Source organism: Mya arenaria, chromosome 9 (assembly GCF_026914265.1).
Source record: "Mya arenaria isolate MELC-2E11 chromosome 9, ASM2691426v1".
Classification (NCBI taxonomy): Eukaryota; Metazoa; Mollusca; class Bivalvia; order Myida; family Myidae; genus Mya; species Mya arenaria.
Window position 1 is genome coordinate 3,876,210 of NC_069130.1, and position 14,756 is coordinate 3,890,965.

The 14,756-nt window shown below is 33.7% G+C and overlaps 1 protein-coding gene across 4 annotated transcripts; it reads right to left on the reverse strand.

Annotated features, from left to right (window-relative positions):
* Positions 1-496: 496 nt before the first annotated feature.
* LOC128203307 (tumor necrosis factor receptor superfamily member 14-like) lies at positions 497-14,366 on the reverse strand. Of its 4 annotated transcripts, none has more exons than XM_052904673.1 (6): positions 14,223-14,361; positions 5,895-5,991; positions 4,972-5,481; positions 3,219-3,422; positions 2,788-2,940; positions 497-2,600 (listed from the first exon to the last, which is right to left on the reverse strand). In XM_052904673.1, exons 3-6 carry the CDS (start codon positions 5,408-5,410, stop codon positions 2,218-2,220), a joined length of 1,179 nt encoding a protein of 392 aa, XP_052760633.1. In that variant the 5' UTR covers positions 5,411-5,481; positions 5,895-5,991; positions 14,223-14,361; the 3' UTR covers positions 497-2,217. The 4 variants fall into 4 exon arrangements, with proteins under 4 accessions (XP_052760633.1, XP_052760634.1, XP_052760631.1 ...); XM_052904674.1 differs by lacking the exon at positions 14,223-14,361 and adding an exon at positions 8,358-8,624; XM_052904671.1 differs by lacking the exon at positions 5,895-5,991 and having other exon boundaries at positions 14,223-14,366.
* Between the last annotated feature and the right edge of the window lie 390 nt (positions 14,367-14,756).

The window sequence follows — 14,756 nt, forward strand, 5'->3', positions numbered from 1 at the left end:
ATTTCCACAAACGCGTACGTGGAAGGCGATTTTGGATGGATACATTAAAGCCCCAACATTTTAATGTCAACTTCAGAAACTTAATTGAACCTATTGACCGCCCTTTGTCCAAAGTGTTCTGACGGAGAAAACTGGGTTAACCCTTAATTTACGAAAACTGTCAATTTCCTTATTTCCAGATACAAGGTTACAAAAATGGCTTGAATCCAAAAAAACACACACTAATTGAAGATAAGTACTGCGCATATGACAGTAATTCATGGTGTCTATTTTCTTTATACGATAGTACGGGCTAATTAATAAATTGCGGGTGCATTTATAAGATTAACTGACTGTTTTAATAACACAAGTTCTACATGTACATACTAGGCACTGAAAATTGTTCTAATGACCATATATTCACTACTTATACAAAATATGCATCATTACTATTGACAGTTTACGTAATGCATTCTCATTTTGGTTAGTCATGAGATCAATAAATGTAACATACATGGTCTCAGTAATATTTATCAATGTATATTTTTCTAAGATCATTAATTTGGCAACATTTAATAACAAAATGGTACTCATCATCTAATTTATCGCATACATTACATTTTCTATCATTGTATGCAATACTAGTTTGCCTATACAATCTTACCCTATCTATTGCAAGATGATGAGAAGATGTGCGTAATCTACGTTATGCTATTCTATGCTTTGGAATGATAACGACATTTAAATATGTTTTTAAATCAATACAGAAGCTTATTTCGCGATAACATAAAGCTCTTGTGGAAATAAAATTATCTTTTAATCTTTGCTTTACTAAGTTTAAAAAACACTTGTTCATTTCCAACACCTTGAAAAAAAACATCATAAAATCCTGATGATATCTCACGTAAAAGACTTGCCTAAGTGTTCTTATTTGGAAACAATTCTATGTCATTTCTTAGTATTTCATATACAATGTACACATACTTATGTTCCTTCGATTTGATTAATTTAAACCAATAGTTAATGATAAAAATCTACCAAGAATTAACGGAACTCTACCAAGTATTCCATATACAAAATTATTTTGTGTGGATCTTTTTGACACCTAAAATGATTTTACAATACTGAGTATGAACACGTTCAATATAAGTTGCCGTGTAAAAACCCGAGACCTCACATCCATAATTTAAAATTGGCAATTCAAGCTTATCAAATAATTCTAATCTGTGTTTAATACTTGTAAAATTGTACAAGTATTTATTAATTTTAAAAATTGCTTTCCTTGACTGATCCGCAAGTGTTGTCTGGGTCTGATTAAATGAGCCACCGTAAGCAATACCTCAGTTGCTAAAGGCATTAACAATTTCTACAATTTCACCATTATATTTAAAATTTAGATTCCTTGGTTATAATCCTGATTTTCTAAAACCCATAACCGTTGTTTATTTTTCTTACATTTACTTTCATTTCCATTTATTGCTATACTCTAGTAAACTATCAGAACCTTTCTGCAAGCCATCTGGTGTTATAATAGAACAATATAATCTGCATATAATAGAAAACATATTTTAAACATATACAGCGCAATTCCTTCATAATAGCTATTTAGTAAAAGCATTTCTTTAAGTCATTTAGATATGACGAGAAAAGCAAAGGAGATAAACATTTACCCTGCCGCACTCCTAACATACAAGAACAATCATTGCTCAGAGTGTTGCTTAATTTAACTTTAGATTTGATACAATCATACATGTGTTATTTACATACAAAATTTACCTCTGACACTAAGTCTTGTTAATTTCTGCCAAAGATTTGGGTCTTACCACATAATCAAAAGCTTTGCTTAAATCTATAAAACCGCAACATAACTGTTTATTATTGTTAATCATAAGGGAAATGAGTCCATGAAGTGCAAAAACATTGTCAACAGTGCCAATCTTTTTTCCTAAAGCCACCCAATTATGTGCATAGATTGTGTTTATGCTCAACCATATTTAAAACAAGGATTAAAATGTGGGATTATAGAATGATGATGATAAATAATTGTTGACTAAACAATAAAGAAATAGCGCAATGGAGTTAATGTATGCTATGTCATCCACGTATGTTTACACTGGACAAGTTAAGATAGACCCAAGACGTAAGTTTAAATTTAAAAGTTTAAACCATCAAAATTATAAATCAGAAGTATACAAAAAACAAAAACATCAACAGTTATTTCATCATCAGTGTGTAAAGTCAATTGTTGTGAAATCTATCGTACAAAGGTTCATCTCCAGGAACAATTACATCATTGTTTTCCACGCAAATAGCTTTAATCAAAGAGTTAAGCTTTTCCCACTCGATCGTAACAATGTTTCTCACATTTTCACTGGACATTATTTGGTAGAGCGACCGGAGTGTTGGGCTTTCCACCCTATTTCGCCACGAAATTAGTGCCTGAAACACCTGTGTGTTTACACAAAGATTGTTATCATGCTGAATTCTGAAAATAGCTGCTTTGTCGAGGCCTAATGCAGTAGCCAACAGTTCCCAGCCATTGCCAATCGTTGCCGTTATCTTTAACAACTGTTCATCAGAGAGGTTCGTTGCAGGCCAAGGAACTTCTAAAATCTGTATGCCTGAAGCATTAAATAATTAAGTCAGAATTCTGTTGTTGTTGTTGGTGGTGGTGGTGGTGGCGGTAGTGATGATGATGATGATGATGATGATGATGATGATGATGATGATGATGATGATGATGATGTATTGGTATCGTTCAAGCATAAAGTAGCAGAACGTTCAACTAAATATTATATTTAAACTTACCAATATCATGCGATTCCATCTCAGTTGACTGTCCTGAAAACTGAGGGAGGGTTCTATGGCAGCATTTTTTCCTCAGACAAAAGGCTATTCCAAGGGCAATCCCTACGAATACAGCAAGCCCAACCACAACGCCAACTATCAGCCAAATATTAACTGCAATGCATATGTATTGACAAAGGTTATATATATACATATTTGTTTAGAACATAGAAATTTCTGTTTTTCCAATATAATCTGAATAATAATAAGAACAATGCTTGTTAGCCCATTGGAAATTATGATTCGTCTTTTTTCACATTTTATGTCATTGGATTAAGAAGAACTATTTCTGCATTCAGAAAAGGTCATCTGCCTTAGGTATAAAAGTGTTTATGATATTGAATAAACACAAGGAAACACTAATACTTGTTCTTTCTATCCTTCAATCTTACCCGTTTTAGACGGCGACTGTACACCATTGTCAGTACTGGAAACCGGTTTGCAAATAGAGTTGCTCGTTTGAAGACATGGTTGGTACCTGGTTTCCTTCTTCTCACATACTGTGCAATTTTTGCAAGCTTCCTTTGCCGAGGAAAAGTCGGAAAATGTGCTGCCGTTGACACAAGGAACACAAACTGTGTCCGAAAACATTGAGGCTGTCAATATAAATTAATCAAAATACACGTAAACCATTAGGTAATCACTTGTAATAACAACATAAAAACTATACGGTTGTTGTTGTTGTTTTTTAAATCAAAAACAGTTATCTCCCCTACATTAATTAACGGTTCAAGCGATATGTAGCGGATACGAACTATAGTCATATGACTTTTGACCTCTATGTGTGACCATGACCTTTAACCGAGCTGGTTGTTACATGTGTTATGCATGCCGTCTCAATATGGTTAACTTTGTTTTAAGTAATTTTCGAAAATCTTCAAGTGGTTCACGAGATATGGAGCAGACAAGAACTATAGTACTATAGTCATAAGAAATTCGACCTCTACGTGTGACCTTGACCTTGAACCGAGCTGGTTGTAGTATGCGCTCAGCACATCTTCTCATTACGATGAACATTTGTGTGCAGTTATTTGAAAAGTCTTCAAGAAGATCAGATATAGAAAGGATACGAAATAAAGTCAAATGGCCTTTGACCTCTTAATGTGACCTAAAACTTGAACCGAGCTGGTCGTAACATGTGCTCTAAATTTTTCAGAATAACATTTACGGCATGTTATTGCAAAATATTTCAAGCGGTTTAATAGATATCGAGCGGACAAAACATACAGTCATATTGACTTTTTCCTCTAACTATCACCTTGACCTTGAACCGAGCTGATTGTAACATACGCTCTGCACGTCGTCTTTATATGGTGAACATTTGTCGGTAGTTATTTTAAAATCCTTCCAGCGGTTAAAGAGACATGGAGCGTAGTAACATGACCTTTGACCTATAAATGTGACATCGACCTTGAACCGAGCAAGCTGTTACATGCGTTCTACATATCGTCCCAATATAGAAACATTTGTGGGTGGTGACTTAAAAATCTTCAAGCGGTTGAAGAGATATGGATCGATTTGGGTCGGACAGACAGACGGAAGAACAGACGGATGGACAATATAAGACCAGAAAAGACTCAACCAAAAACAATTAATCTCCCTAATAATGGGGGAAATAAAATAATTGATATTGTATAAGCCTGATAATAATAACTATTGTTTGCCAGTGAATTTTTCGATTCATTGAATGCATTGATAGCAACTTTAAGCCGCCCAAATCCGGTTAGTGAATTAAATTTTAAGTGCAACACCTAAAGCCAGTCGATCGACTGTCCACATCAAATAAAAGGGATTGCAGCCATCAGCGAATTGGCATATAGTTTGACGTTATCACCATGGATTTACTATTAAAGAAACCGTCCATTAAATCGAAGTTTTATATTATGCTCACAAGGACGACACAGTTACAAACAAAAATCTTTGAATTGCCGAAAACTGACTGTTCGAAACCGCTTTCTGGCGTTAAATTATGCACTGTCTCTGTGCTCCTCATTTAGATTGTGAACTTGATTTCATTAAATGATAGACTAGAAAGCTTTACTATGTTAATTTTCTAACAGTAGTATATACATAAGGTTATATATCATTTTCCATGATAGTATATTGAGTTCATTTACAATGATTTCATGAAATAATTGTACGCACCTAATTTCGCCACACCCTCCCCGACCGAGCATGTAGAAATGGTCCGACATTCGCCGTGCGCTCCAGGTTCCTTCCAATACCCTTGGACACAGGAACACACTATGTCAGATGTTGATGTGCACTTTTCACTAATGAATTGCCTTTGTTCATCATCTGGCCGATGATTACCGGGACATTCAGGCCGGCATGGAGTACACTTTCTGTCTGCATTATTGCACGGAGTGAACGTGTTTGGTTGACAAGGCAGGCATGTGAGGTTTGTATAGTTGATAGAACATTCTTGAACTAAATAGTGTCCAGGTGGGCATTTTCTGCATGTGTTACCCTCTTGTGTAGTGTAGAACGGATAGTTTTGTTCATCTGAGCACGCTTCTGTTTTTCCACTCACAATGATAATGGATATGAGGACGATGAAAATGTTTAAATTTTTATTGAACATACTAATTATGTTCTTTTATTCTGAACAGCCTGTTTAGTCCGTCGGCCACAGCAGCGTCATTTCACCATGATCTGTAAACGGAAAAATGGGATAATTATTAGGAAAGTTTAATATATAGTTCGCCAATACAATGAAGCGTTGACACACTCCGTGCTTTTCGATATACATATTACACTGTTTTGTTAATACATGAATACAAACTAATAATAGTGGGGTCTAAAGTAAGAAAGCAGATTTCGTCGATGTAGTCACTTCATTTATCAAGTTTTAGATTTTATTCGTATATATATTCGTATAAAAGAATAAAAGAAGAAAGAAATATAAAAGAATAAAAAGCTGATTCTATTGAAGATGAATATAATGTAATTTACAATAATACAAAATGTACTACAGTACAGTATTTATATTTAATACATTACAATATTTGAGCAATGCCAACATTTGTTAAATGGTTACAGCCGACAGTATCTTGCTTTAAACACACCCAATGATTTGCCATGCTTAATTTCGTCATAAAAAATGCATTTTACAGGGGACTGCTCGTGTTTTCGGACCCAAAATTAGTTGACTCAGTTATGGATCTGAAAAAAAATATTTTACATTTATTTACTTATAATATTGTTATTTCAGAAAGATAAAAACACAATTAAATATAAAAGAAGTTTTGGTTATAGTGGGGTCCACGCCGGTTAAAACAAGAACAATAGAAAACAGGCACTATAACCACTAGGCCTCAATGATACAATTACAATCAACTAACCACACAACAAAACAAGAGCCGTCGTAAGACAGGGCGCTCGACTACGCCGCTTTGACTTAGAAGTGAATACAATTTCGATGTAATATTACCAAGTTTGGTCTCTTTATGTCAAACCTTACTAAAATTATTCGATACATACATTTTATGCTGCCCTCCCGCCCGCCCGAACAATGACGCAAGTCATTCAAATATCTTGATCTTCAATTATGAAAGTGTGGTTAAGAGTATACATATATGCCTTTCAAAAGAAATTAAAAATAAAAAAAATAAAAATTTCAAGGGCCATATTTTGTATTTAGGATTTAAATGGTGTTATGTTTCTTGTTGTAAGATGGTCATAAATAATTTTGAATTGTTTTTATTAAGTGCATTGAATGGACGGTATAGAAGTTTTTTTATTAAAATCCCAACTTGCCCTTAACTTTTACTTGCCTAAAACTTTAACCTAATTCAATCAGTATCCATAACTTGTATTGAGGATATGGAGTTATGTAACCTCATTGGGTGATGGCCCTGAACAATTCTGTGAAGTATTAAGTCAATTGAATGAGGGGTATAGAAGTTATTAATAAATATCCCAACATGCCCTAAAAATTCAACCTAAGTTCCATGGTCAATCAGGGGCCAAAATTTGCATAAAAGATAATATGGAGTTATCTAACCTCATTATGTGATGGCTCTGAACAACTGTGTGAAGTATTAAGTCAATTGAATGTATGGTATTGGAATTTTAAGTGAAAATCTTGCCCTAAAACTTTAACCTGCCCTAAAACTTTAACCGAAGTCAATCAGGGACCATTACTTGTATTAAGGATAATATGGAGTTATGTAACCTCATTGTTTGATGGTCCTGAACAACTGTGTGAAGTATTAAGACAATTGAACAAAGGCTATAGAAGTTATTAATAAATATCCCAACCTGCCCTAAAACTTTAACCTAAGTTCCATTGTCAATCATGGGCCATAATCTGTGTAAAGAATAATATGGAGTTATCTAACCTCATCATACGATGGCCCTGAACAACTGTGTGAAGCATTAAGTCAATTGGGTGAAGGGTATTAGACTTATAAGTGAAAATCCCAACTTGCCCTAAAACTTTAACCGGACGCCGACGCCGACGCCAGGGCGAGTAGTATAGCCCTCCTTTTTCTTCGAATAGTCGAGCTAAAAACGCTAAACCCGTGGGTAACGGTATTGAAAATTATTGTATTCGACGACGATATTTAAGTAAATATCAACAATTCCTGAAGGGTTTTAGCTGTCAATATCTTACTTTAACACTCCTAGTTTACCACACTATTGTAACACAAAATGCATTTTACAAACCATGAGCGAGTCCCTTTAAAGGCGCGAGGTAAGGACCCAAAATACACTGAACGTGCAAACAAAACAGCTTATTCAGGTTTCCGCACAAATCTGTATCATGCTTGCAAGATATATTGAGGTTTAATATTAAAGTGACACTCTTTTTCAAAATCAATACATGCAGATGTATATAAAAACCATCAATTTTGTCCGAAAAACCTTTAACTACTTACTAAATAATGCATTTGTGGAAATTATTAATTACTGATAACAGTATTGTAACCGTGTATTTAATTGCAGAAAGCGCAAACATGTTAAGTGATTGATATATTAAATATTTACTGTGGTCTACTATAGTCTCATAAGGTTGAAATACTGTGTTTTATGTGCATTTCTTTGATATTTAACTCGGTTTCATTTATAAAAACCATTGTTTTCGATATTTATTCATATTTTTTGGAATATTAAAACATAATCAATAAGAGTGCTAAATCTGATCTGGGAATAAGATTGTATCTTTAATTTACGATTCCTCTTGCTAAAAGCGTTGAGTTTCGAATTCAAAATAACAACCGTGACCAACACTTAATTAGATCAAAATAATTTTGGCTAACATAGACCGGATTGTTTTTAAAACAAAATTCAGTGAGATTCCAAAACTGTGTTTTGCATAGTAAACAAACTACAGTTAATAAAGTAAACAATGAAAACAAATTTTGATATAAGTCAAATAAATTCTCGAACCACTTTCCGGCAATGTTGAATTACCATCACTAGATTATGATATAGTTTTTGTTTTAAAACGGATATTTTTACAAAGAAATATACTCTAAAAATTGTTTAGTCAAAGATACATTTACAAGAATAATAGGTTTACTTACGAACATGGATGTATGCGTAAGATCGTCCTAAAGGTAAAGCTGATAAAAAAAATTAACTTCTCATAGAGCCACCGGTAAAACATTCTTTTTTAAGTAAAAGTAAGCTGAGTACCCTTTTGATTCCATTATATTTATATGAATTGAATTCCTCACATTCCGCGATTTAAATTCAATGTTATTTTAACCACCTGTATTGAAGTAAATTGACAACGCATGCGGTTTTATACGAAAACAAGTTAATCATGTTACCTGCTTTTGAAATATCAGTGTAGTATAATGTGTAGTATTACGTCTTTATTTAAATTGTAATCACTCAGACAAGTTTACAATTGATAACTTTCGGTCCTGTTGTTTAATTTAAATGCGTACCGATTTGAACTGTTCGCATTTTAGCTATTCCATTTAATAAGAAAAACTAACTTTTTCATTACTGTTATTTAATTATCATACCACAAGAAGTATGGTAAAGTGGTTCATGGCTAATGCTCTTAATAGCACATTGTTCGCAAGTTATACTGATTGACCGCATAAAAGAGAAATGCAATACGAATGTTTTAAAACATTTTCAATTATGCTTCGTCGACAAAAGTGAATTATCTTCGGTGTCATATAAAACGCACTCCCTTAGTGCGTATTTTTTAATTTATTTTTTAAACTCATGTTTTTGTTTATACTTATAGCTACTGATTACGTTGCTTTTTATTGTATGTTATTGTATGTTTTCCGATGGTTTATAGAGGTTCACAAGTGAATTCAAATTTAAAATTGATAAGTTCACTGTTTTATCGTCTAAGCCCGATTTTAGGTCCGAAACGTGAACGTGCAGAGGTTGGGACACAATATAAACGACGCCATTTCCGAAATTGGTGTTACGTTCGCATACACTTGTGCGCGCATTTGATAAATCTACAATTCACTGTCATTTATATTGTAGGCTTATAATAAAAAATATTCGTGAAATATCGCTTTGGTGCTCACTCGGTGTAATATATGACGATCTGCAACTAAAACAAAAAATAATTCCCTATCTATATATTTGCTAACAAATTTTCTTTTTTACGTATAATTATCCAGTCCTAGCATGAATAAATTACTCATTTGCGTTGTTCAATCCGACAAATACCCGATCTTCGTAACAAAATACATGTATATCGGATGATATAATTCCTTAAACGTAGATGGCTTTTGAAAGCCATATGTGCTTAAGTGCAAATATATTTATAGCATCGAGAGGCGAAATTCGTCCAATGCATTTCAGGCTAAAAAATATATATCACTATATGTACTTGAATGTAGGGTCGTGAAACTTGTTTAAACATTTGGACGGGTTTCAAGCGCCGGTTAAATTCTTAGACCTTTGTTATTCCGTGTGTTATACCATACTTTTGTTGAAAAGTATATTATTAATTGATTCCAGTTTTATAACTTCAGCGTGTCTTTATTTCCAAATGTTTGATATATTGGGTGTGTTTATATCTATTAATTGAAATATGCAACTGTGTTTAAAGATGTTGATAAAAGCCGAACAAATTAAGACGTTGATGAAAGCCAAACAAAATAAGATGTTGATGATAGCCGACCAAATAAGATGTTGATGATAGCCGAACAAATTAAGATGTTGATGATAGCCGACCAAATAAGATGTTGATGATAGCCGAAAACATTAAGATGTTGATAATAGCCGAACAAATTAAGATGTTGATAATAGCCGAACAAGAAAATATGTTGATGATAGCCAAACGAGATTAGATGTTGATGAAAGCCAAACAAGATAAGATGTTGATGATAGCCGAACAAGATAAGATGTTGATGATAGCCAAACAAGATAAGATGTTGATGAAAGCCAAACAAGATAAGATGTTGATGATAGCCGAACAAGATAAGATGTTGATGATAGCCGAACAAGATAAGATGTTGATGATAGCCGAACAAGATAAGATGTTGATGATAGCCGAACAAGATAAGATGTTGATGATAGCCGAACAAGATAAGATGTTGATGATAGCCAAACAAGATAAGATGTTGATGATAGCCAAACAAGATAAGATGTTGATGATAGCAAAACAAGATAAGATGTTGATGATAGCCAAACAAGATAAGATGTAGTTGATAGCCAAACAAGACACTACAAAACAATATTGTCTTAATCTTACTGTTTTTATTGTTTCTTTGTATCCATTTTAGCAACCTGTATTATGTTTGGATTATTGAGAATAATTTGAAATTATAAGTAATAGGTCTGGGCTGAGTTGTCAGCCATTTTGAAGTTTTCTATTGGTTAACATATAATGCAAAAGGGAGCTGATGTTTGAAAAATATTTTATGGACCCTTGAACTTTGTTTGAGCTCGGAAGTTGGTATACCAAAGTCCAGCAACCTTTAGCGTTACCACTGTTTTTACAATAAATGTACTTTGGATAGCATATATTGTGTTACTGCATCAGGTATTTGTTAAGGAAAGGACAACAAAATGCATTTGTAAACATAAATTGGTTTGGTCTCTAAAAGCTAGTTCCCCACAGGTGCCAAATAACAGTTAAAATTAAAAAGTCACGGCACAATATCTTACCAAATCCAGTTATGTTAAGCCTCCGGTTCCAAATGTATGTACCAGTCAATTGTTACCACGGCCCCCAGGACCGGGGAATAGCGGGGTAAAATCCCCACCAAATGCCCCCGCACCCCAGAGACTTTAGGTAAGCCCATCCCCCGCTATTTTTGACGCGAAGACGAAGCCATCGCATTCGCCCGGCACTGCGGGGGGGGGGGGGGCACTTGGAAGGTAACAAGAGCTGCAACAGAGACAGCGCGCTCGACTACTCAGCCGCTTTTCAGTGTATGGATTGAAAAGTTTTGGCGAAACATGCATGGATCACTGTTAGATTAGATTTCAATGCAATACATGATGTGATGAGAAATAAACATAAATGTAGTTACATGCAAAACTTTAACCAGGATTTTTAAGTCTAATAATAAAGGGCCATTATTTGCAAAATACAGTTCTAACTTGGTTAATCAATTAGGTTGGATGGTTGAGTACCATTGTATAAAGTCTCAATGCAATACATCAAGTAGTCGCTGAGATATTATCTTATGTGTGCTAACATGCAAGACCTTAACCAGAATTTCTAAGTCGAATAATAAAGGGGCAAAAATTATATAATATGAAAGATAGAGTTATCTTACTTGATAAAGAAGAAGAAGGTTAAATGGTTGGGAGCCTGTGTGTAAAGTTTCAATGCAATATATGATGTATTCGCTGAGGTATTGACTTAAAAGTTGTTACATGCAAAACCTTAACCAGAATTTATATGTCGAATAAAAATGGGGCCATTATTTGAATTTAATGCAAACTAGAGTAATCTCACTTAGTTATTTATGTAGATTGGATGGTTGAGTACAATTGTATAAAGTCTCAATGCAATACATCAAGTAGTTGCTGAGATATTAACCTATGTGTGCTTATATGCAAAACCTTAACCAGAATTTCTAAGTAAAAAAACAAAGGCCCATTATTTGCATTATATTCAAAAAATATTATCTTACTTCATTAATTTAGTAGGTTAGTTCGTTGGGAATACATATCTAAATTTTCAATGAAATACATGATATATTTGCTGAGATATTGACTTAAATATGGTTACATGCAAAACCTTAACCAGAATTTCTAAGTCGAATAATAAAGCGCAATTATTTTGCATTAAATGCAAACTTGAGTTATCTTACTTGATTAATTAAGTAGGATGGATTGTTGAGTACCATCGTTTATAGTCTCAATGCAATATCTCAAGTAGTTGCTGAGATATTAACCTATGTGTGCTTACACGCAAAACCTTAACCAGAATTTCTAAGTCGAATAATAAAGAGCAATTATTTGCAGTAAATGCAAATTAGAATTATAAAACATGATTAATTAAGTAGGTTGGATGGTTGAGTACCATTGTATCAAGTCTAAATGCATAACTTCAAGTAGTTGCTGAGATATTAACCTATGTGTGCTTGCATGCAAAACGTTAACCAGAATTTATATCATCAGAGTTTTTGCATTAAATGCAAACTAGGGTTATCTAACTTAATTAAGTAGGTTGGATGGTTGAATACCATTGTATAAAGTTTCAATGCAATACCTCAAGTAGTTGCTGAGATATAAACCTTTGTGTGGTTGCACGTAAAACCTTAATCAAGGTGCGACGCCGACGCCGACGCCGACGCTTGGGTGAGTAGTATAGCTTTCCTTATTCTTCGAATAGTCGATCTAAAACACGGCCAATTCCCCGGTGTTGTTTCATATAGTGTATAACTGTTTTTCCATTTATTATTCAATAACATTTTAAGGAAATATGCATTGTTTTATTGGCACTGCCACTGTAGAAAGTTTCAAATATATGTTTTTCGCAGAAAGCTTATTTTACTGCACCCCATAGATCAGTATTTAGACCAATATGTCAGTTAAATTATAAACATGAATATTGTGTTCTCATTCGTAAGCTGATTTTCGTGCCGACAAGTTCCCTCCATGTTGAATGTTTAAGAATGTGAGTGTAAGTTCTTAAATTAATATGAATAGGAACTCAGAACCTTGAAGTTCGGAAAAGTTCAGTCCCAGTGGCGGGTCTAGGACTTTCTAAATGGGGGGCACAACTTATTATAAACATATAAAAATGGAATGCATTATCTTAATCATATAATGACATGGAATTAACAATTTGTTGTCAATGTCAATGATGTTTGGCAGATCAATTGAATTAAAAAGATAGCATTAACTGATATAAGATAAACCTTTCACAAAAATCATGCCGAGGAGAAGAATCGAACCGGGGTCGATGTATTTGTAAGCTAGGTCGTTAACTACTCGGCGATCTGAGATACACGTATGTGAAGTAGAATAAATACTATATAAACCTACATGCAGTAACTTATGTATATATTGATTGCACTTAACGATACTGTACTTCGGATATAATTGTCATTTAACTGTTCAAAGTAAAAACAACTTGACAACTCATTCCAGAAAGGGTTTCAAATACATTTTTCTGTATTAATTTACAAAGGCTCTAACATGATTCCAAGAAGTGGACGTTAATAAAGCCGAAATGGAAAATTTCAATTCGGCAACGTTTTGATTTTAAACTTTTGTTATATGTACGTCATGCACACACATACCTTGTTGACACACAATGTCATTATTAAAAGCAATGACGAGCATAAACTGTGTACATGTTAACAGTTTAAACAACTTATACATGTATGTCTGGTATAGGATATATTCTGAAAACACTAAACTAACCCGTATAACTGAAGCCATATTTGTTAACTTTCAATCAGATGTCTGTATAAAATGCGGCGCCGATTTATCATTATCGAATGTTTGGGCTCCGATGTCATTTTCAAGAGACTTTCGTGTCTTATACTACACAGTATCATACTTTGAAATTGACATACCATTAATACAGGAACACGAGAATCAGGTTCAATAGTTTACTTGCTCAAATAATGATATAAACTTTAAATTGTGACAAAACTTATTTGTACAGTTAAATCAATAAAGATGTGCCCAAAAAACATAAAAGTCCCTTAGAATTGAACGTGCTTTTTACGATGTATATATATATTGATTATCGTTATACATTGGCTGACAAATGTCGTCCTAATATTTTCCTTTAAGTACATTCTTAGCTATCTTGAAAATGGATACAAGTTAGTCATGCATTTACTGTTGAGTCATATCATTTCAAAATGAGCTACAATATTTAAAATAAAATGTACATGAAACGTCTATGTTCCATATCTACGTATACTCGTATAACAGTTCAACTTGTCAAAAATATCCACCTATACAAGTTACAAATAGTAATATTGAAATACCTTGTTTTGACTGCTGTATTATTCCCATGGCAAATCTTTTTTATTAGACTACACAACGTGAAACATTAAAACAAAACTTTGTCAAGTTTAAGATAAATAACCAAAACAGCAAATATCATCTAAACTACCCGTATGTAGATTGCGCAATGCAATTCAAAATATAACACTTTAACTCACGCAGGTAAACATGCAAATGCAAACAAAACAAATTGATAATACATGTAAGGTAGCATTGGTTCACGTGCATGTAATGCATTACTCACAATTGAAACAGACTAATTATATTAATGGACCAATAAAACTTTGCTTATTGGTACATGTACTCATTCAATCATTTATAACTTTACGTTCTGCAGTACGTCATTAAGATCATTACAGACTGCCGTACGTAATTTAGGTCCTTACAGACTGCCGTACATCATTTAGGTCCTTACAGACTGCCGTACGTCAGTTAGGACTTTTCCGACTGCATAACGTCATTTAGGTCTTTACAGACTGCCGTTCGTCGTAAAGGTCGTTACAGAGTGTCATACG

Coding starts and splice junctions, on each gene's coding strand:
- LOC128203307 (XM_052904671.1), bottom strand. CDS start 5,410: ATGTTCAATAAAAATTTAAACATTTTCATCGTCCTCATATCCATTATC. Junction 3,423..4,971: donor GGAGGGTGTGGCGAAATTAG/GTGCGTACAATT, acceptor TTATATTGACAG/CCTCAATGTTTTCGGACACA. Junction 2,941..3,218: donor ACAGTCGCCGTCTAAAACGG/GTAAGATTGAAG, acceptor TATGCATTGCAG/TTAATATTTGGCTGATAGTT.